Source organism: Scyliorhinus canicula, chromosome 7 (assembly GCF_902713615.1).
Source record: "Scyliorhinus canicula chromosome 7, sScyCan1.1, whole genome shotgun sequence".
NCBI classification, from domain to species: domain Eukaryota; kingdom Metazoa; phylum Chordata; class Chondrichthyes; order Carcharhiniformes; family Scyliorhinidae; genus Scyliorhinus; species Scyliorhinus canicula.
The window spans coordinates 203,151,794-203,174,964 of NC_052152.1; the positions used below are offsets into that span (position 1 = coordinate 203,151,794).

Below are 23,171 nucleotides of genomic sequence, written 5' to 3' on the forward strand. Positions count from 1 at the left end.
TCAACAGTCTCTTAATGTTGGCCGATAACTGTCAATAACTCATCTCATCCTCAGAAATTACTTGTTTCTGTCCAGTATATCCGATGTAATTCCATGTACTTAAAGAATAATAAAGAAAGAAAAATTAATTTGTGTTCAATTTTTCTACACCTCAGAATATCCTAAAATACTTCACAGCCAGTGAAGGCAGGGGGGGGTTCCAAACGAGTTCCAGCACCTTAGCCAGCAACTTTGCATCTGCATTCAACAGAGAGATGGGCCTATATGACCCTTGGGATCTTTATCCTTTTTCAAGATCAGGGAGATCGATGCCTGTGCCATTGTGGCCAGTAACACCCCACTCAGCCAGTGAGGCAATAACTGGCTAGCCTTCCCAGAGATCAATAGAGTTTTGGACCCAAATGGAGGGATTTGTGGGTCGGGCAGGAATGTGCAGTTGAGGATGAGTGTAAATGGATGAGCAGATTCGAAGGACCCTATTATGGTCCATTCCTCCCCTATTTTTCATGTTCTTGTTTTCTTTGGAAATTGAAAGTAAATGATATTGTGTTCGGAAATCCCATGATATTGATTAAAGTTATATAATAATAGTTTTTCTATACTCTGTTGCAGTTTCTTTCAGGAAGGATTGAAAACAGCTGAGAAGATCAGGCACTATGTCGAAATGCTTACAGAAGATTTACAGACTGTGAGTATGAAATACTTTGCCTCAGGATTTCTGGTAGAAATGAGCAGAAATTTTGAACATGGACTAGTTGGGCCAATGGCTTGTTTCTGTCCATATATCCGATGTAATTCCATGTACTTAAAGAATAAGAAAGAAAGAAAAATTAACTTGTGTTCAATTTTTCTACACCTCAGAATATCCTAAAATACTTCACAGCCAGTGAGTTCTTTTTGAAGTGCGGTCACTTATTTAGGCAAATGTTGCAACCCAATATGTGTCATTCAAGGACCCACAAACATAGGGAAAACTAATGACCAGACGATCTGTTTTGTAACTGATGGTTGAAGAATGAATGCTGACAAGGATGCCTGAAGAACTCTGCTCTTGCCTAAAACAAAGTGTAGTAGAATCTTGGATTCACAAACCAAAACATTACCTGCCCCTCTTCTTTCCAGAAAGTTTGTATACGGACTTTCGAAAGTTATTTAATAAAGTACCACATAATAGTCTTGTTAGTAAACTCAAACCACATGGGATTAAAGGGTTTGTGGCAGAATTAATGCAGAATTGACAAAGTGACAGAAACCCAGAGTAGTGGTGAATGTTATTTTTCAGACTGGAGGCAGGTGTAGAGTGTTATTCTCCCATGGGTCGGCATTGAAAAAAATTGATATCTATTAATGACTTGAACTTGGGTATACAGGGCATAATTGCAAAACTTTCAGGTACAAAACTAACAGATGTTGTAAACAATCAGGAGGATAGAAACAAACTTCAGGAGGAACAGACTGGTGAAATGGGCAGCAGACATGTGGCAGATAGAATTTAATGCAGAGAAGTGTGAAGTGATACATATTTTGGAAGATTAAAAAATAAAGAGCACTATATCACAGGAACATGCCCTTCGGCCCTCCAAGCTTGTGCCGATCGTGATGCCTGTCGAATCTAAAGTCTTCTGTGTTGCCAGGGTCCATATCCTTCTCTTCCCATCCAATTCATGTATTCATCAAGGTACCTCTTAAACGCCGCTATCGTATCTGCTTCTACCACCTTCCATGGTCGCGCATTCCAGACACTCACCACCCTCCATGTAAATAACTTGCCTTGCACATCTCTTCTAAACTTTTGCTCTTGCACCGTGTCCCCTAGAAATGGACTTTTCTACCCTGGAAAAAAGCATCTGGCTATCTGCTCTGTCCATGTCACTCATAATTTTGCAAGCCTTTATCAGGTCACCTCTCAACCTCCAGTGAAAACAATCCAAGTTTATCCAACATCTCCTCATAGCTAATACCATCCAGATCAGGCAACATCCTGGGAAATCTCTTCTGTACCCACTCCAGCACCTGTTCGGGTACACAGAGGGAGAATTCAGAATGTCCAAATTACCTAACAGCACATCTTTCAGGACTTGTGGGAGGAAACCGGAGCACCTGGAGGAAACCCACACAGACACAAGGAGAACGTGCAGACTCCGCACAGACAGCGACCCAAGCTGGGAATCGAACCTGGGACCCTTGTGCTGTGAAGCAACAGTGCTAACCACTGAGCTACCCTAACCTTGATCAATGTTTCAATCTGGTTACAGCTAAATGGATTAGATTAAAACTACCTTGATAAATTATTAAATAGGAAACTAATCTGGGGGCAACACGGCAGCTCAGTGGTTAGCACTGCAGTCTCACGGCGCCCAGGTCCCAGGTTCAATCCCGACCCTGGTCACTGTCTGTGTGGAGTTTGCACATTCTCCCCATGCTTGTGTGTGTTTCGCCCCCACAACCCAAAGATGTGCAGGATAGCTGGATTGAACATGCTAAATTGCCCCTTAATTGGAATAAATGAATTGGGTTCTCTAAATTTTTTTTTTAAATAGGAAACTAATCATTTGAAGTAAAAGCACAAAATTGGTTGATTCAGCAAGAACAATTGCAGAAATTATTTTACAACGTAAAAGCTAAAAAAATGATGATGAGGGTGATTGAAAAACAACACATGCATGGAAGACAGTTTTATGAGTTATTTGTTTCTGGAACTGAGTAATTTAGTGTTAACCAATAAATAAACTCAAGGAATCTCTTGAAAAATGTGTGGGATGGAAAGAACATATTCCTAAGCAGCAGTTTTAATTTAAAAAACTCTTGTCTTGCACTGTTTCAGATTAAGCTGAACCAGGATGAGGAAAAGAAGCAACTCTGCAGCCTTCGCGATCAGCTCAAACCAACTTTACAGTTGGACCACAAAGAGGTAAGTCTCTTTTATTGTCATTAACTCGTCTGGATTTCGGACTTTTTTTTAATAAACATTTTATTCAGGCATTTATGATTTTATAACAATAACAGAAGAAACAGTGTACATACAAATATATGTATTCACCTGAGGAAGGAGCAGTGCTCCGAAAGCTAGTGTTTGAAACAAACATGTTGGACTTTAACCTGGTGTTGTAAGACTTCTTACCATACAAATATAAACATAGTGCAAAGGCCGTCTTCCTACCTCACAGGTTCACCTTTCTTATACACTAGTCTAAACTAAACTAAACCCCAACCCCCCACCTTCACACCTCCCCCCACCTCTCTCTGATGCCAGTTAATTTTCCCCAAAGAAGTCGACGAACGGTTGCCACCTCCGGATAAACCCGACATTGACCCTCTCAGGGCGAACTTGATTTTCTCCAGACAGAAAGCTGGCCATGTCAGTGAGCCAGGCCTCTGACTTTGGGGTCTTTGAGTCCCTCCAAGCTAATAGTATCTGTCTCCAGGCTACCAGGGAGACAAAGGCCAGAATTGCCTCTTTCTCCTCCTGGATTCCCGGATCTTCCGGCACCCCGAAAGTCGCCACCTCTGGACTCAGTGCCACCCTTGTTTTTAAAACCTTGGACATGACATCCGCAAATCCCTGCCAGAATCTCCTGAGCTTCCAGCATGCCCAGAACATATGAACATGGTTCGCTGGTCCTCCCGCACACCTTGCGCACTTGTCTCCTCCCCAAAGAACCTGCTCATCCGGGCCACTGTCATGTGTACCCGGTGAACGACCTTAAATTGTATCCGGCTGAGCCTGGCGCATGATGAGGACTCTACTCAACACATCCACCCAGAGACCATCCTCTATCTCTTCTCCTAACTCCTCTTCCCATTTGTGTTTCAGCTCCTCGGTCTGTGTTTCCTCTGACCCCATGAGTTCTTTATAAATGTCTGAAACCCTCCCTTCTCCCACCCACATTCTGGAAACTACCCTTTCCTGTATCCCCCTTGGCAGTAGGAGCTGGAAGGTTGAGACCTGCCTGCGTAGGAAATCTTGCGCCTGCAGGTACCTAACCTCATTTCCACCCATCAATTCAAATTTCTCCTCCAACTCCTTCAGGCTGGGAAAGCTCCCCTCTGTAAACAGATTTCCCATCTTCTTGATCCCTGCTGTTTGCCATCTCCGAAACCTTCCATCCAGCCTCCTCGGGGCAAACTGATGGTTATTGCAGATTGGTGACCAGACCGATACTCCCCCTGCTCCCACATGTTTCCTCCAATGCCCCCAGACTCTCAGGGTCGCCACACACACAGACCACCCAATTCCTAATCACGGCTATGTTTGCTGCCCAATAATAATTACTAAAGTTCAACAGCGCCAGCCTGCCGCCCCCTCCCCCCACCCCGGCTACGCTCCAGCATCCTCTTTTCTACTCGCGGGGTCTTACCCGCGCATACAAAGCCACAGATCACCTTGTTAACCCGTTTAAAGAAGGCCCGTGGAATAAAAATGGGGAGACACTGAAACACAAACAGGAATCTCGGGAGGACCGTCATCTTCACTGTCTGTACCCTCCCAGCCAGTGATAGCGGGAGCATGCCCCACCTTCGGACGTCTTCCTTCATTTGATCCACTAGTCGGTCAAATTTAACTTATGTAGCCGTTCCCATTCCCGTGCTACCTTGATGCCTAGGTACCGAAAGCTTCCCCCTACCACTCTAAATGGCAGCTCCCCCAGTCGCCTCTTCTGCCTCTTTGCCTGGATCGCGAACATCTCCCTTTTCCCCATGTTCAATTTATAACCCGAAAACCGGCCAAATTCCCCCAGAATCCTCATAATTTCTCCCATCCCTTCCAGTGGGTCAGAGACACATAGGAGCAGGTCATCTGCGTATAGCGAGACTCTGTGTTCCACCCCTCCACGAACCAGCCCCTTCCAGCCCCTTGAGGCTCTCAGCGCAATTGCCAGCTGCTCTATGGCCAGCGCAAACAGCAGTGGGGAGAGGGGGCATCCCTGTCTCGTCTCCCGGTGCAGCCTAAAAGAGCCCCATGTCAACCTGTTCATCCCTACAATCGCCACGGGCGCCTGATACGGCAGCCTAACCCAGTCGATGAAGCCCCGTCCAAACCAAACCACCCACAGATAGGTCCATTTCACCCGAACAAATGCCTTCTCTGCGTCCATTGCGACCACTACCTCTACGTCCCTACCCTCTGGGGCATCATGATCGCATTCAGCAGTCTTCTAACATTGGCCGCCAACTGCCTGCCCTTAACAAATCCTGTCTGGTCCTCCCCAATCATATCCGTAACGCAGTCTTCGATCCTAGAGGACAAGACTTTGGCCAACAGTTTGGCGTCCACATTTAATAAGGAGATCGATCTGTAGGACCCGCATAGCCCCCGGTCCTTATCCTGCTTCAGGATCGGTGAGATAGTGGCTTGTGACATCGTCGGGGGAAGCACCCCTCGCTCCCTTGCCTCATTAAATGTCCACATCAACAGCAGCCCCAGCATCCCAGAGAACTTATTGTAAAACTCCACTGGGTACCCGTCTGGTCCCGGGCTTTACCCGACTGCATGGCCTTCAGCCCTTCTATTTCTTCCATCCCGATCGGGGCCTCCAGCCCCTCTACCAACCCTTCGTCAACCTTCGGGAACCTCAGAATTGCCTCATCCTCTCCGGCCCAGCTGGGGGTTCTGACTCATACAGCCTGCTATAAAACTCCTTGAACGCCCTATTCACTCCCTGCTGAATCCCTGACCAGGTTCCCATCCATATCCCTCACTTTTCCAATCTCCCTGGCTGCCTCCTTCTTTCTGAGCTGCTGCGCAAGCATTCTGTTGGCCTTCTCTCCATATTCATATATCTCCCCCCTCGCCTTCCTCAGCTGCTCCACCGCCTTCCCTGTAGTTAACAAGCCAAACTCCGCCTGTAGCCTCCGTCATTCCCTTAAAAGCCCTGCCTCTGGGGTCTCCGCATATCTCTTGTCCACCTGAAGTATTTCCCTTATCAGTTGGTCCGTCTCTGCTCTCTCTACCTTCTCCCTGTGGGCCCGTATCGAGATCAGCTCCCCTCTGACCACTGCCTTCAGCGCCTCCCAGACCATTGCAGCCGAGACTTCCCCGTATCATTAACTTCCAGATAGTTCTGGATACATTTCCTCACCCGCCCGCACACCTCCTCATCCGCTAACAGTCCGACATCCAATCTCTAATGCGGGCATTGGCCACCCTCCTTACTCACCTGTAGGTCCACCCAGTGCGGGGCATGATCCGAGACCGTGATCGCTGAGTACGCGGTGTCCACTACCCCGTCAGTAAAGCTCTATTCAAGATGAAAAAGTCGATCAGGGAGTACACTTTATGCACGTGTGAGTAAAAGGAGAACTTCACTCTCGGCCGCCGAAACCTCCATGGTGGGGAGGGGGGTGGGGTTCACTCTTCTCCCCCCCCCTCCCATGACCAACTTATGCGAATCCAGGTCCGGGACCTTCTCCAACATCCTCCTTATGAACTCCACATCATCCCAATTTGGAGCGTACACATTCTCGAGTACCACCGGCAGCCCTTCCAGCTTCCCACTAACCGTGATGTAACGGCCTCCCACATTCGCAACTATTCTTCCCACCTCAAATGACATTTGCTTATTAATCAGGATCGCGACCCCTCTAGTCTTAGAGTCCAACCCCGAGTGAAATACCTGTCCGACCCATCCCTTCCTTAATCTAATCTGATCGGTTACCCTAAGATGCGTCTCCTGTAACATTGACACGTCCGCCTTCAATCCCCCCCCCCCCCCGCCGCCGATCAGCCATCACCTTTCTTGGACCAGTCTCCCACCTTTCTTGGGCCAGTCTCCAGCTCGCGCCCCGCACATCCGCAGGTCCGCCCAGGCAGTCTTAGTCCCCGACCTCCCTTTTGTCCCCCAGCAACAGTCCCTCCCCCGTCAGCAGAGCAATCCCCGCCCCCTCCCCCCAATAACAGCACCATACAAACCGCCCCCTTCAATAAGCTGCTTTAACATCTGCTCACACCCCACTGCTCTTCCGTGAGCCAGCCCGCCCAGCTAGCTTGGTAGCTCCCGCCCACAGCGCCAGACATTTTCCCATCTATTGCTCCCCCCCTCCCCTGCTTGGCCACACATACGCAAGAGAAAACAATCCCAGCCCAGTTGACCGAAAGAAACACAAAGAAAAGCAAAAACCCCGGGTGGAATTCTCCGCTCCAGCGCGGCATCAGGAAGGCCGTCGTGAACTCGGCCGAGTTTCACGATGGCCTTGTACGCCGCTCCTTGCACCCTATTCAACCCCCCCCCCCCCCCCCCCCCCCCCCCCCCCCCAGGGGGCTAGGAGCGGTGCTCTGTAAATCTCGACCGCCGGGCCTTGACACTTGAGTCAAGGCGGCGCACCGAGAATGACGCAACGGCGGCGCCTATGTGACGTCAGCCGCGCATGCGCAGGTTGGCCGGCTCCAACCCGCGCATGCGCGACTGACGTCACGATGGCTGCTGGCTCCAACCCGCGCATGCGCGGTTGCCGTCTTCCCCTCCGCTGCCCCGCAAGACGTGGCGGCTTTATATTGCGGGGTGGCGGAGGGGAAAGAGTGCGTCGCTTGGAGACACCGGCCCGATGATCGGTGGGCACCGATCGCAGGCTAGTCCCCTCCCGAGCACGGCCGTGGTGCTCACTCCTCTCTCAGCCCCCCGCAAGCCACAAACGAAGATTTGGCGCCATGTTCACGACGGCAGCGACCAGGTGTGGTTGCCGCCGGCATGAACAGGTCAGGAACGTCAGGCCGCTCGGCCCATCCGGGCCGGAGTATCGCCGGTCGCCGTGAAGAGCGGCGAATCAGCGAGCCGGGGGGGGGGTGGAGGCTGGTGGGAGAATCGCGGGGGGTGCCAGGGCGCATGTCGTCAGTCGCCCGGCCCTCCTGCGATTCTCCCACCTGGCGTGGGGAGCGGAGAATTCCGCCCTCTATATCAAAAATTCAAGCCTCCATCCCCCATCAGTGCAAATGCAAACTTTAACTTACACAACTTTGCGGCAGCCTCAGGATTAATACAGAAGTCGTTACAGATATAGTCCAAAAACAAAAACTTTTTTAACATGAACGCTGCAGCAAAGTTCAAACAGCTCAGTCCACTACCAGCCCTTTCCTTCTGGTGAAGTCCATCACTTCCTCGGGCGACTCAAAGTAGAAATGTTGCTACTCATAAGTGACCCAAAGACGGGCCGGATACAGCAGTCAAACTTTACCTTCTTCTTGTAAAGGGTTGACTTTATTTGGTTGAACCGTGCTCATCTCCTGGCCACTTCCGCGCTCAGATCTTCGTAGATACGCAGGATGCTGTTCTCCCACTTACAGGTCCGTGTTTGCCTGGCCCACCGTAAAATACGCTCCTTGTCCAGGTACCTGTGGAATCTCACTACCATCGCACTCGGGAGGGGGGGGGGGGGGTGTCACCTACACGCGGCTTCCTCGCTAGCCTTCTGTGAGCCCTGTCCACCTCCAGGGGTCGGGTGAACATCCCATCCCATTAGCTTCTCGAACATGCCCGCTACATATACCCCTGCATCCGCTCCTTCGGACCCCTCTGGGAGACCAACTATCCTCAAGTTCTGCCGGCGGGATCTATTCTCTAGATCCTCCACCTTCACCTGGAGCCTTGTCTGTTGGTGTCTCAGCATCCCCACCTCCATCTCCATTGCTGTTTAGAACATAGAACATTACAGCGCAGTACAGGCCCTTCGGCCCTTGATATTGCACCAACCTGTGAAACCACTCTAAAGCCCATCTGCACTATTCCCATATCATCCATATGTTTACCCAATGACCATTTAAATGCCCGTGGCGAGTCCACTACTGTTGCAGGCAGGGCATTCCACGCCCTTACTACTCTCTGAGTAAGGAACCTACCTCTGACATCTGTCCTATATCTATCTCCCTCAATTTAAAGCTATGTCCCCGCTTGCTAGCCATCACCATCCAAGGAAAAAGGCTCTCACTGTCCACCCTATCTAATCCTCTGATCATTTTGTATGCCGCTATTAAGTCACCTCTTAACCTTCTTCTCTCTAACGAAAACAGCCTTCAATCCCTCAGCCTTTCCTCATAAGATCTTCCCTCCATACCAGGCAGCATCCTGGTAAATCTTCTCTGCACCGTTTCCAATGCTTCCACATCCTTCCTATAATGCGGCGACCAGAACTGCACGCAATACTCCAAATGCGGCCGCACCAGAGTTTTGTACAGCTGCAACATGACCTCATGGCTCCGAAACTCAATCCCTCTACCAATAAAAGCTAACACACCGTACGCCTTCTTAACAACCCTATCAACCTGGGTGGCAACTTTCAGGGATCTATGTACATGGACACCGAGATATCTCTGCTCATCCACACTACCAAGAATCTTACCATTAGCCCAGTACTCTGCATTCCTGTTACTCCTGCCAAAATGAATCACCTCGCACTTTTCTGCATTAAACTCCATTTGCCACCTCTCAGCCCAGCTCTGCAGCTTATCTATGTCCCTCTGTAACCTGCAACATCCTTCTGCACTGTCCACAACTCCACCGACTTTAGTGTCATCTGCAAATGTACTCACCCATCCTTCTACACCCTCCTCCAGGTCATTTATAAAAATGACAAACAGCAGTGGCCCCAAAACAGACCCTTCTGGTACACCACTAGTAACTGAACTCCAGGCTGAACATTTCCCATCAACCACCACCCTCTGTCTTCTTACAGTGAGCCAATTTCTGATCCAAACTGCTAAATCACCCTGAATCCCATGCCTCCGTATTTTCTGCAATAGCCTACCGTGGGGAACCTTATCAAACGCTTTACTGAAATCCATATACACCACATCACTGCTTTACCCTCGCCCACCTGTTTGGTCACCTTCTCAAAAATCTCAATAATGTTTGTGAGGCACGACCTACCCTTCACAAGACCGTGTTGACTATCCCGAATCAAATTATTCTTTTCCAGATGATTATAAATCCTATCTCTTATAAACCTTTCCAAGACTTTGCCCACAACAGAAGTAAGGCTCACTGGTCTATAGTTACCGGGGTTGTCTCTACTCCTCTTCTTGAACAAGGGCTATCCTCCAGTCTACTATTCCTGTAGACAATGACGACATAAAGATCAAAGCCAAAAGCTCAGCAATCTCCTCCCTAGCTTCCCAGAGAATCCTAGGATAAATCCCATCCGGCCCAGGGGACTTATCTATTTTCACACTTTCCAGAATTGCTAACACCTCCTCCTTATGAACCTCAAGCCCTTCTAGTCTAGTAGCCTGTATCTCAGTATTCGCCTCGGCAACATTGTCTTTTTCCTGTGTGAATACTGACGAAAAATATTCATTTAGCACCTCTCCTATCTCCTCGGACTCCACGCACAACTTCCCACTACTGTCCTTGACTGGCCCTACTCTTACCCTAGTCATTCTTTTATTCCTGACATACCTATAGAAAGCTTTAGGGTTATCCTTGATCCTACCTGCCAAAGACTTCTCATGTACCCTCCTGGCTCTTCTTAGCTCTCTCTTTAGGTCCTTCTTAGCTAACTTGTAACTCTCGAGCACCCTAACTGAACCTTCACGTCTCATCTCTACATAAGCCTCCTTCTTCCTCTTGACAAGTGATTCAACTACTTTAGTAAACCACGGTTTCCTCGCTGGACCACTTCCTCCTTGCCTGACCGGTACATACTTACCAAGGGCACGCAGTAGCTGTTCCTTGAACGAGGTTCACATTTCAATTGTGCCCATCCCCTGCAGTTTCCTTCCCCATCCTATGCATCCTAAGTCCTGCCTCATCGCATCCTAATTGCCTTTCCTCCAGCTATAACTCTTGCCCTGCGGCATATACCTATCCCTTTCCATCGCTAAAGTAAACTTAACTGAATTGTGGTCACGATCACCAAAGTGCTCACCTACCTCCAAATCTAACACCTGTCCTGGTTCATTACCCAGTACCAAATCCAATTTGGCCTCGCCTCTTGCTGGCCTATCTACATACTGTGTCAGCAAACCCTCCTGCACACATTGGACAAAAACGGACCCATCTAATGTACTCGAACTATAGCGGTTCCAGTCAATATTTGGAAAGTTAAAGTGCCCCATAACAACTACTCTGTTACTTTCACTCCTATCCAGAATCATCTTTGCAATTCTTTCCTCTACATCTCTGGAACTTTTCGGAGGCCTATAGAAAACTCCCAACAGGGTGACCTCTCCTTTCCTGTTTCTAATCTCAGCTCATACTACCTCAGTAGACAAGTCCTCATCAAATGTCCTTTCTGCCACCATAATATGAAATGAAAATCGCTTATTGTCACGAGTAGGCTTCAATGAAGTTACTGTGAAAAGCCCCTAGTCGCCAAATTCCGGTGCCTGTCCGGGGAGGCTGGTACGGGAATCGAACCGTGCTGCTGGCCTGCTTGGTCTGCTTTAAAAGCCAGCGATTTAGCCTGGTGAGCTAAACCAGCCCCTGTAATACTGTCCTTGACTAACAATGCCACCCCTCCCCCTCTTTTACCACCTTCCCTGAGCTTACTGAAATATCTAAACCCCGGAACCTGCAACAACCATTCCTGTTCCTGTTCTATCCATGTCTCTGAAATGGCCACAACATCGAAGTCCCAGGTACCAAATCATGTTGCAAGTTCACCCACCTTATTCCGGATGCTCCTGGCGTTGAAGTAGACACACTTTAAACCACCTTCTTGCCTGCCGGTAAACTCCTGCAACCTTGAAACCTTACTCATGACCTCACTACTCTCAACCTCCTGTATGCTGGAGCTACAATTCAGGTTCCCAACCCCCTGCTGAATTAGTTTAAACCCTCCCGAAGAGCATTAGCAAATTTCCTCCCCCAGGACATTGGTACCCCTCTGGTCCAGGTGTAGACCATCCCATTTGTAGAGGTCCCACCTACCCCAGAATGAGCCCCAATTCTCCAGGTATATGAAACCCTCCCTCCTGCACCATCCCTGTAGCCACGTGTTCAACTGCTCTCTCTCTCCCTATTCCTCGACTCGTTAGCACCTGGCACGGTGTTCCTCCTGCTCAATCAGTGCCTTCTCCACTTTCTGGATCGCCCGATCTTGGGCATCCAGTCTATGTTCCAGCCGAGCGATTGAATCCTTAATCGGCTCCAAGCATACCTGGTTCTGCTTGGCGAAGCCCTCTTGTATGAACTGAATCAATTGCTCCGTTGACCGCTGGGTCGTCGAGCCAGGACTCTGGTCATCCGCCATGCTTTCTCCCGCTGCGGCTTCAACTTAGGCCTTCTCTGTTCGTCTATTTCTTCCTTTGCGAGCACTCCTGGTCCGCCTCTCCGTGCACTGATGTGGGATTCCTCCTCACAATTACACCCACCATCAGTTTTAAAACATAGAACAGTACAGCACAGAACAGGCCCTTCGGCCCTCCATGTTGTGCCGAGCTTTGTCCGAAACCAAGATCAAGCTATCCCACTCCCTGTCATTGTGGTGTGCTCCATGTGCCTATCCAGTAATCGCTTGAAAGTTCCTAAAGTGTCCGACTCCACTATCACAGCAGGCAGTCCATTCCACACCCTAACCACTCTCTGAGTAAAGAATCTACCTCGGGCATCCCTCCTATATCTCCCACCCTGAACCTTATAGTTATGCCCCCTTGTAACAGCTACATCCACCCGAGGAAATAGTCTCTGAACGTCCAAAGTAAGTTTTCCGAGTAAAATCCGAGAAAAAAGGCGAAAAGGTCCAAAGGTCTGACCCAAGCGGGAGCCACCAATTGTGCGACCTACTCCTTCATGACTGCCACCGGAACTATGGATTTCAGACTTTTATGTAATACAGTGCATCCATAGTCCACTTTATCTTTGACCATGGTGCTCAGAAAATATTTAACTAACTGTGCAGGTTTCAAGATTTTTTCAGGAAGAATGCTTCATTTACATAAGGGAAGCTAGCCTATGTGTAATGTTCAAATCTTAATTCGAAGTATGTTGTAGCCTTATAGTACCTGCGTTATTTGTATTTGAATGCAGTTCCATGACTTAATCTGTAAATAATCTGAGAGATACCTTGTAATGTGAATGCAGAAACCAGCATTTATGACTCCTGTCAAGAAACAACAGAGATATGCTCTAAAATAGATGATTAACGTAAACAAGAATTTAGTCAGGATAACTTGAGATACATTGCCCTGATATCAAATTTAGATTGGCTGAAATAGCCAATTTAGGGTTTCTTCATTAATAGCTAAATTCCACTGAAGCACACATTGGCCACATTATTTAAGAATAAGTATATGCCACTTACAGTTTAGCGGTAAGATGGGAGTGTGTATATCTGGAATCTTGATAAATATGCATCCAATTCACAGCTGTCTAACTTGGGGAAGGATATTAGCAAGCTCTTCTAAGAGCAACTGTCTTATAAGCGAATTCCAAGCCTCTGCTGTTTTTTGTAATTATTTCATGTGATGTGGGCGTCACTGGCTAGGCCAGCATTTTTATTGTTCATCACTACTTGCTTTTGAGAAGCTTGTGGTGAGTTGCAGTCCATGTGGTATAGGTGCATCCATAGTGCTGTTAGGAAGGGAGTTTCAGGATTTTGACCCAGGAATGACAATGTATTTAAAAGTCAGGAAAGTGTGTGACTTTGAGTGGTGGTGTTCATAGAATCATAGAATTTACAGTGCAGAAGGAGGCCATTTGGCCCATCGAGTCTGCACCGGCCCTTACAAAGAGCACCCTACTGAAGCCCATGTATCTACCCCATCCCCGTAACCCAGAAACCCCCACTTAACATTTTCTGGACACTAAGGGCAATTTATCATGGCCAATCCACCTAACCCACACATCTTTGGACTGTGGGAGGAAATCGGAGCACCCGGAGGAAACCCCGTAGACAAGGGGAGAATGTGCAGACTCCATCACAGTGTTCCCATGCATCTACTCCCCTTGTCCTACTAGGTGGCACACGGGTTTGGGAGGTGCTCTGTCGAAGGAACCTTGATAAGTTGCTGCATATCCAAGCTTGTGCTGCTTTGTTCCATTGCTGAGCATAATATGGAATTTTTGTTTCTATTAGAAATAATTTAAAGGGATTCCATCTTCATTCGTTTCTTTTTTTGGAAAGAATGTGTTCATCCACATGCAGACATAGCATAATATACATTAAAAGATATTGCTGTTATGCTAAATATGTCTTATGCCATTGTGGCTAGCAATTAATGGAGCTCTTTTGTTTTAAATTCCGAAACACTTTTTGGCCCCAATCTTCCGGTCTCCGGATCATCGTGAACAAAGATGCACTATGGGATTTCTCCAACGTCCCAACACAATGACTGCATGGGAATTGCCCGTGAATGTAAACTTCTGATGGGTACTGACCCATCAGAATAACCCCGGGCCCCTCTGAAAAAACCTCAAAACTCTTGAGTCAGAGTCGGAGACTTTGGACAGATCTGACTTACTTATCGGGATAGTTACCCAGGAAATATTAGATGGAAAAATCCTAGTCTGAGTGCTGGATGACCAAACAACTGACCCCTTAGTCATTCATATTGATCTCTGACCCCACCACTCATCTCCACAACCCCAACCCAACATGAACTGACCAGATGACCGACTCTCCCCATAATATGTCATCCTGACCCGACTCTATCTCCTAAGTCCCCCTGAATTCCTCCTAACATGACCAGACTTCACCACCCTACGCAGCTGCCACCCTACAATATCGCCCACCCTACCCCCTTACCCATATCTTACCCATCATACCAAATCAACTACCCTACCCCCTTATGCACTTACCTCACCCACCTGTACAAACCAACCTTCTCTCCTAGCTTTTCAAAGAAATCTGATCTCTTTATTTGTCAGAATATGGCAGCATGTCATCTCTCTTACTTCCTCCAAGGTTTCCTGCCCTGAGTCCGTTTGGAAATATTGTTTACCATCTGATAACCCTCCCTAAAATTGTTAACATCATTTTTGCTTTCAAATGTGCTCAATCCGCTCAATTACAATTCAATACTAAAAGTTCTAATTTGAAATTAATTTGACATGAAATTCTATAGTGTGCTCAAAGATATCCAGTACATATCCACATTTTGTCAAAGCTATATCGGTTGATGGGGAGAGATCCGCTGCAATCTGTGGGTGGGGGGAGGGAGGTGCTGGATGTACTACATGTGTCATAGGTTACAAAGAAAAACATAAAAGTATCTAATAAAAACAGTGTCTGCTTTTTCTAATGTTAGCTCAGTTTTATGATGTTTAAAAGCTATTGAAATTCAGAAATATGGAAAATAAACTCTGTGGGTGCAACGGCAGGTGGGAGGGAGAATTTGGCAGGTGGCCCAAAAATCGTTTTTATGCTGACGTGAATTTACAGTGGGATCTTCCACTGCTGCCTGCCGCGGGGGCTGCATGAAACTCCGTTGGTTCCCACTAATGGGATGGAGAGGAAGGTCCGACCATCTATCTTCTCTGTGCTCCAGCGGGAAAATACGCCAGTGCAAAACAATCTGGAACAACGATGCATACAAATGTCAGGACATGCATAAACAATGCCTGCAGCTGCCTTTGGAGTTCAGGATGAAGGCCAACCACATTCCTGGACCCCATAATACCACAGCAGTGGATGCAGCATCTACAGGTGGACCTTCCAGATTCTGTGTCCTGAAGGGGGTGCATTTTCTGGCATGTCCCCAGAGTTCCATCTCCATTTTCAGGATGCCCATCTTCGTTCTTCAATAGTGGGTCAGTGATGTTGGGCGCCCTTTCAATATGATGCCTGGATCGGATGATGGACTACGCACCATCATGGAATATGGCACAAAACACCCGGTTGTTTAATTAATGTGGTCGGAGCTGGTAGATTAGGCTTGTTTCCCAATAGCCTTCACAGCATTCACATTTCTGCACCATTCCTGATCCAGGGTGGGATAAAAGGCCCTAATATGTTTGAAATTTGATGACTGAGGAGAATTGCAGTCAGTTGTTTGTTGTTTCATTATAGATAGTTTGAGGCATTCTTTTTTTAAATATCCTTTCAACAGTACTGCAGCTCCCTGAGGCATATTGACAACAGTTGTCAGCCTTTAGGGGGAGGTGTGAAACCACCAGCCCACACCTTCACTTATCTCAGCGCACACCCTCTTCCCGAAACCCCCGCCCTTGGCATCTTGGAACCCCTCTCAGTGCACCTTTCACACTGGCCACTAGTTAATTGGGCAGCCAGTGTGAAATCGCTGTCAGGAGCTGAGAGAGGGCAGGAGAGGATTTCACATCCATTCTTGCCGATTGCATTCATCAGACAAGCTAAAAATTCAGACCTATATTTATTGGCTTTAGTATATACATTGTTTCTTGATGCACTCTGTGCAGAATTATTACACAGCAGGGATACAATCAAGTGTTTTAGGTCATAAAATTTCCATATATCACAAACCTAATTACACAGCTAATACAAATAATTTGAATGATAACATTGTGTTCCTGTCCTTATAGGTTTTTGCACAAATAAGTAAAATCAATTTAATAAATTAGATTTAATTCATATATCAAATTTGAATTCAAGTGCAGGATTGTCCTAATAACAGCTGATAATAATGGAGACAGTGCAATAAAATGGAATATGCAGCAAGGTGTTCAGTTGAATTTGAAACATTCATGCAAAGGAGCAGGCAGGTGGGAAATAAATTTAATGCCAATAAAGGTTAAGTAATAATAATCTTTATTAGTGTCACAAGTAGGCTTACATTAACATTGCAATGAAGTTACTGTGAAAAGCTCCTAGTCGCCACATTCCGGAGACTGTTCGGGTACAGCACGTCTTTCTGGACTTGTGGGAGGAAACCAAAGCATCCGGAGGAAACCCACACAAACACGGAGAGAACGTGCAGAGTCCACACAGACAGCGCCCCAAACCGGGAATCGCACCAGGGACCATGGCGCTGTGAAGCAAGAATGCTAACCACTGTGCTAACGTGCTGTCTGAAACGTGCAACCGAAGTACAACTTTAATGGGATACCATTAGTACACGGTGACTGGATTGAGATTGATCGTCAACGGGCTGGATTCTCCGCTCCTCGACGACGAAATCGCATTCGGTAACGGAGAATCCATTTTGGCTCCGAAATCAGGAGCGCCGCCGATTTCTTAATTCTCTGCCCCCTGAAAAGCCGTGCCGATTATCCACCACCTCAGGCCATTGCCTGAGGCCTGCCCCGCGATGCTCCGTCCCCGAACGGCCGAATTCCCAACGGCATGAATTATGTGTGCTCACACCGACCGAGAACCTCACGTGGCGGCTGCAGACTCAGTCCAGGGCCGCAACAGTTGGGGGAGGGCCGTTCGACGGGCAGGGGGGGCTCCATTCGGGGCTGGGGCGGGTGGGCAGTCTGGGACTCGTGAGCGGCCGATGGGGGGCACTACTTTGGCGGTCCAGGTGTGCGGGCTCAGTCCGCCATGGAGCACGGCATGGCCACTGCAGGCCACCGCCATGTGCATGCGCAGCTTCTGAACCGGACGTTCTGGGAGCCGTATCGGCAGCTGGAGCTGCGACCTTTCCTGCTAGCCCCCAGCAAAACGGGGTATTGCTTGCCTTTTGACACCATTTTCCTGTCAAAAAAGACCACCGTTTTCATGTTGGCGTATGGACTTTGGATTCTCCAAAATGGAGAATCCAGCCCAACACATTTCTGGCGACAGCAATATAGTGAAAATAGAAAGGCTAACCAACATCTGGGATGTGTAGACAGAGTGGAGAGGTTATACAAGATATTGGTCAGACCAAAGTTACAATTCAGTCACCACCTTCAAAAAGGATGTGCTAGCTGTGGAAAGGATGCAGGAAAGAGCAAAAAAACTGATATTAGGTTTAAATGTGTGACTTTTTTTTAAGTTTCAGAAACCAATTTCCTAAAGACTAAAGACTAAAGAAGGCACGAAAAAGAAGTATAATTTATAAGTATTTAAGTATACAGAAAAAGAAGTATAATTTAAAAGTATTTAAGTACACAGTGCAAAAAATGGCTTTGACAAGTTTAACTCTGTATATGATTTAGTGTGGTCTGACCTCCACCTGGCTGTCTAAGTTGCATTGTTACCATTCATAATTTTCTACGTTCCCATGTTTATGTAGTTGTTTTTCCTGTAGGCTCATTAAACTATTTCGCAACGTTACAACATTGTTTTACTTTTTGTTTAGATTATGTGCCCTGATGTTCATTCAGCAGCCCTTCCACTCCTCAAGCTGCTGACTTGTTTCTTTGTTTCTGTGTTTCTGTGACTGGCTTCATTTAATTACCTTTGTTTATTTAAGTTGTTTCCCAGTTGGCTGCTGAATTAATTTCAATTTGATTTTGTTATCCTGCTCAGTAGTTCACAACACAACTAATTATATTTTTCTATCTTTATGAGTGCTTTAAAAACCTGGATATCGGATATTTTTCTCATAAACTTTCATTTAATTTACAATTACCTCATTTTTCAGTGCATTTTATAGGCCCATAAATTCTTGGTTTTCCAATGTCCCATTTGGGGGGTACTTCAATGATGTGCTGGGGAATCCCTCAAGAAAGATTCCACGTACGGGTTTACCCGGCATTTGCCAAAAGTGCTACCTTTCTCTGGATAGATGGTCTGGGAACCATGTGTCAGAAGTGATTTTATATCACTAACTTCCAGTAGTTCTTCCAGTTTTATCCTGATAGTTGCTCTGAAAGAGTTAGAGAAAAAAATGACATCTAACTCCAGGGGCAGCACGGTAGCATTGTGGATAGCACAATTGCTTCACAGCTCCAGGGTCCCAGGTTCGATTCCGGCTTGGGTCACTGTCTGTGCGGAGTCTGCACATCCTCCCCCTGTGTGCGTGGGTTTCCTCCGGGTGCTCCGGTTTCCTCCTACAGTCCAAAGATGTGCAGGTTAGGTGGATTGGCCATGATAAATTGCCTTTAGTGTCCAAAATTGCCCTCAGTGTTGGGTGGGGTTACTGGGTTATGGGGATAGGGTGGAGGTATTGACCTTGGGTAGGGTGCTCTTTCCAAGAGCCGGTGCAGACTTGATGGGCTGAATGGCCTCCTTCTGCACTGTAAATTCTGTGATAAACTCATTAAATACTCAGACCCAGCTTCGTATAGGACACCTGCAACACACACATTATGTCCCCTCCCCAGGGGACCCACAACACCACCCCACCCCCAGCCATCCCTCCGGACTGCATCCCCTGGACTGATAGCCAACCCCCCCTTCTGGTCCAACGGCACCCTACCCCCTGGACAAACCCCACCTCTGGTCCAAAATCTCCCTCCTCCAAGAATGCTCCCCCATCCAGACTGCCCCCCTCCACCTTCTCTGGTCCGACCTGAACACCCCACGCCTCTTTCTGACCTGAACCCGCTTCCCCCACCCAATTCTCTAACCTGACCCCCTTCAGTCTGACCCCTCCCCCCACCTCATTGTCTGAACCCGCTTAACTTTTAATTGCCGCTTTAAACTCCTTTTTTAAGGCAGCATAAAATGGGAGCATTTCCTATGTCTCTGCGCCCCCAATTCCTCCACGCCGATGCAGTCGGGGGCGCTCTTCACCGCTCCTATTCTCACCCAGTCTGAGTGAGGAAGGTTGGGCGAGACAGGGACTTTGGAATCCCAGCGTGGTAAGTCCGTCGAGAACGGCAATCAGCTGGAGATTGCTGCTGTAAGGAAGTTGTGAGCTTGTTCGTCTGTGTGGAAGCTTTTCCAATATTGGCTCAAGTCTCCAGATGGTAGTGACTTGTAGGGTCGACTGGGCTGGGTGTGCCTTCATTGTGTCTGATGCCATAATCGTTGTCGGGCAGTCTCTCTGGTTTTATTCTTATTAGACGTTTTTGTCATGGCTAGATACAACTAAAAGGTTTGTTAGGCCATTCCAGAGGGCATGTAAGAGTCAACTATGTTTTCTTTAGTCTGGAGGCACATGTAAGTCAGACTGGGTGAGAATATTTTTCCCTCAAGGACATCAGTGAACCAGATGTGTTTTTAAGAGTAGTTCAGTATTTTCATGGTCATCATTACTAATACTAGCTTTTTATTTCACATTTATTGGATTTGAATGCATAATTCTGGATCATTTGACAAGTCACTGGATCACCAGTCAAGGAACATTACCACTATGGTACCATTTCTTTAATAATAGACTTTGTTTATCTATTTCTCAAGGGAATTTTATATAGTTACTGTATAGTCACTGATGTTATAATTTGTTTATATTTTTCTGTTCCTGCAGGATTCTGTGAGTCGCCAGTCTGTGTACAGCATGCATCAGCTCCAGGGCAATAAGCAATATGGCACTGAAAAAACTGGAATCCTATATAAGAAAAGTGATGGGTTAGTATGACTGATCTTCTCATTTACTTAAAGATTGTTTGTTGAGAGTATTTTCCTGTGGGATATGCGTTCTGTGTACTCCTGTTCCTTTTGGGATTTAGGCAGGATACATTCTATAGCTGTCAGTTTCTGTATTTACTGAATTGTAACCATAGTAACTAACTGCTCAACGATTCAACAGTAAGCAGTACTCAGCTTGTTTTGCTGTAATGGTCGAGTTGCCTGGGGCACTGACTAGCCATTTATTTGAAGCACAGAAGTCTGTGCAAAGTGAGCTTTTATGCTTTATCGTCTTTTATATTTCTTGATGTCATGATTTTAGTATTCTTGAACAAAGTAATAGAAGCAAGATATAGTAAGGATAACCCGAGATGCACCAAGATTGTTATTGTAGACAAATATTTGTAAGTCTGTGTGTGTTTTTTAATTTCCTCTCTTTCCATGAAAATATTCCATCCCCCTTACTCTCATGAGTGAGTTCATTCCTTACTGGATACATGCCAGTAAACATGTTTACCTAAATAACTATTAATCATTATTACAAGAGCAAAATATTGCTGGAAATCTGAAATAAAACAGGCAGCATCTATGCAGAGAGCAACAGAGTTAACATTTGAAGTCAATGACCTTTCGTCAGAACTGGAAAACGTTATAGCCTGTAATATGTTTTAAGTAAGTACAGAGGAGAGGGCAGCATTGGTTAGCACTGCTGTCTCACGGCGCCGAGGACCCGGGTCGATCCCTGCTCCGGGTCACTGTCCGTGTGGAGTTTGCATATTCTCCCCATGTCTGCGTGGGTCTCACCCCCGTAACCCAAAGATGTGCAGGGTAGGTGGATTGGCCACGCTAAAATTGCCCCTTAATTGGAAAAAATAATGAGGTACTCTAAATTTATAAAACAAAAGTTCAGAGGCATGGGAAGGAGGAGAGGAAGAACAAAAAGGAAAGTCTATGATAGGGTGGAAGGCAGGAGAGATTAAATGATAAAAGCAGTGATAGTGTAAGGCAAAAGGAGATGTAATGGGGCAAGGTAGAAAGACTAATGTGTCGAGATTTGTAAACTGGAATACCAGAATCATTATCAGTAGCAGTGTCCTTAAAAATGAGGGCAGAGGCGATGATCTAAAATTGCTGAAATCAATATTGAATATGAAAGGTTACAAAGTGCCCAATCAAAACATGAGGTGCTGTTCCCCGAGCTTCATTGGAACAGTGTGGAAGGTGAAGGACAGAAAGGATAGAGTGGGATGAAGGAATGTAATGACAAATGGGCTTGAGGAGTGGTAGGTTATCATAGGAGGAATGGTCTCATCAGGCTGCTGAAAGGGGAGGGGAAGATCATTAAGGTGGAGGAGGTGAAAATGGAAAAGAATGATTCCAATGAATGTGGAGGCAATGATGTCAATGACAACTTATGGTTCTGGGAGGGAGTGGAAGGCGTGAGAGCAGAAGTGCGGCATAGTAGCACAGTGGTTAGCACTGTTGCTTCACAGCTCCAGGGTCCCAGGTTCGATTCCCGGCTTGAGTCACTGTCTGTGTGTAGTCTGCACGCTCTCGCTGTGTCTGCGTGGGTTTCCTCCGGGTGCTCTGGTTTCCTCCCACAAGTCCCGAAAGACGTGCTGTTAGGTAATTTGAACATTCTGAATGCTCCCTCCGTGTACCCAACAAGCGACTCGGTGCTTTTCACGGTAACTTCATTGCAGTGTTAATGTAAGCCTACTTGTGACAATAAAGATTATTAAGCATGAGAAATGGGACAGTCAAATCCCCTGTCAGCAATTGTGGAGGAGAATTCAAGAGGGATTGTTTCTTCTGCAACACTCCTCAATCAACGGCAACACCTCCTCCCATTCCCCAGCACCTTCCTTTGCAAGCACAGGTGAGGTAACATCTGCCCTTTAGCCTCCTCACTTTTCATCACCTACAGCTCTCCCACCTACTCATTACCTACTCTCTCCCACAAACAGCAGTTGAAGCTAGAACAGTTGTTAATTTTAAATGTGTGATAGATAGATTTTTGTTGAGCAAAGATATTAAGGGATATGGACCAAAGGCAGGTATATGGAATTAAACCACAGATCAGCCATGATCTCATTGAATGGGGGGGGCAGGCTCGAGGGGCTGAATGGCCTACCCTGTTCCTAGGTTCAGCCCCAGCCACACCTTCCAGGTGTGTACTTGTACTATATTTACTGCTCATGATGAAGTTTCTCTAGATTGAGTAAGCCAAATATAGACTTGGTGACCAAAGTACAACCATTCAGTTCGCAAGCATGACTCTGAGCTTTAGACAGATCATCATTTTAAATCTCTGCCCGACTCCCACTCTGACTATTTATTCTCAACCTCCTGCACTATTCCAATGAAGCTTAATGGTTAAACCAAAGGAACAATACCTCACCTGTCAATTAGGCACTTTACAACCCTCTGAGCCTACCGATGATTTCAGAAGTTTCAGATAATAATATCAACCCCTGCACCACCCCCTCCACATATTAGCATGGATAGAGGATTGGCTAGCGAACAGAAACATGGGAGTAGACATAAATGGATTATTTTTGGACTGGCAAAATGAACGAGAGGAATGCCACAGGGTTCCGTCAAGGGGCCTCAACAATTTAGAATTTATATCAGTGACTTAGCTTACAGCATGGAATTTATGCTTGCTAAAGTTGCTAATGACACAAAGAAAGGTAGGAACTAAGTTGTGAAAATGACACAAGGAGCTTGCAAAGGATATAGATAAATTAAGTGAATGGGCAAACATTTGGCAGATGGAGGACAATATGGAAACTGTGATCTTGTACACTTTGGCAGGAAGAATAGAGAAGCAGAATATTGGGCACAATTGAACAGCCTCGTCACGCTCGACCTGATGACACAGA

At 46.8% G+C, this 23,171-nt stretch overlaps 1 protein-coding gene across 3 annotated transcripts in view; it reads left to right on the forward strand.

Annotated features, from left to right (window-relative positions):
* The window catches only part of unm_sa1614 (un-named sa1614), a 319,542-nt gene that overhangs the window by 179,033 nt on the left and 117,338 nt on the right, over window positions 1-23,171 (forward strand). For all 3 annotated transcript variants that reach the window (XM_038803728.1, XM_038803726.1, XM_038803727.1), the window contains 3 exons: window positions 613-688; window positions 2,825-2,911; window positions 20,186-20,286. In XM_038803728.1, coding sequence (XP_038659656.1) covers window positions 613-688; window positions 2,825-2,911; window positions 20,186-20,286 — 264 coding nt within the window. The remainder of the gene's footprint in view (window positions 1-612; window positions 689-2,824; window positions 2,912-20,185; window positions 20,287-23,171) is intronic.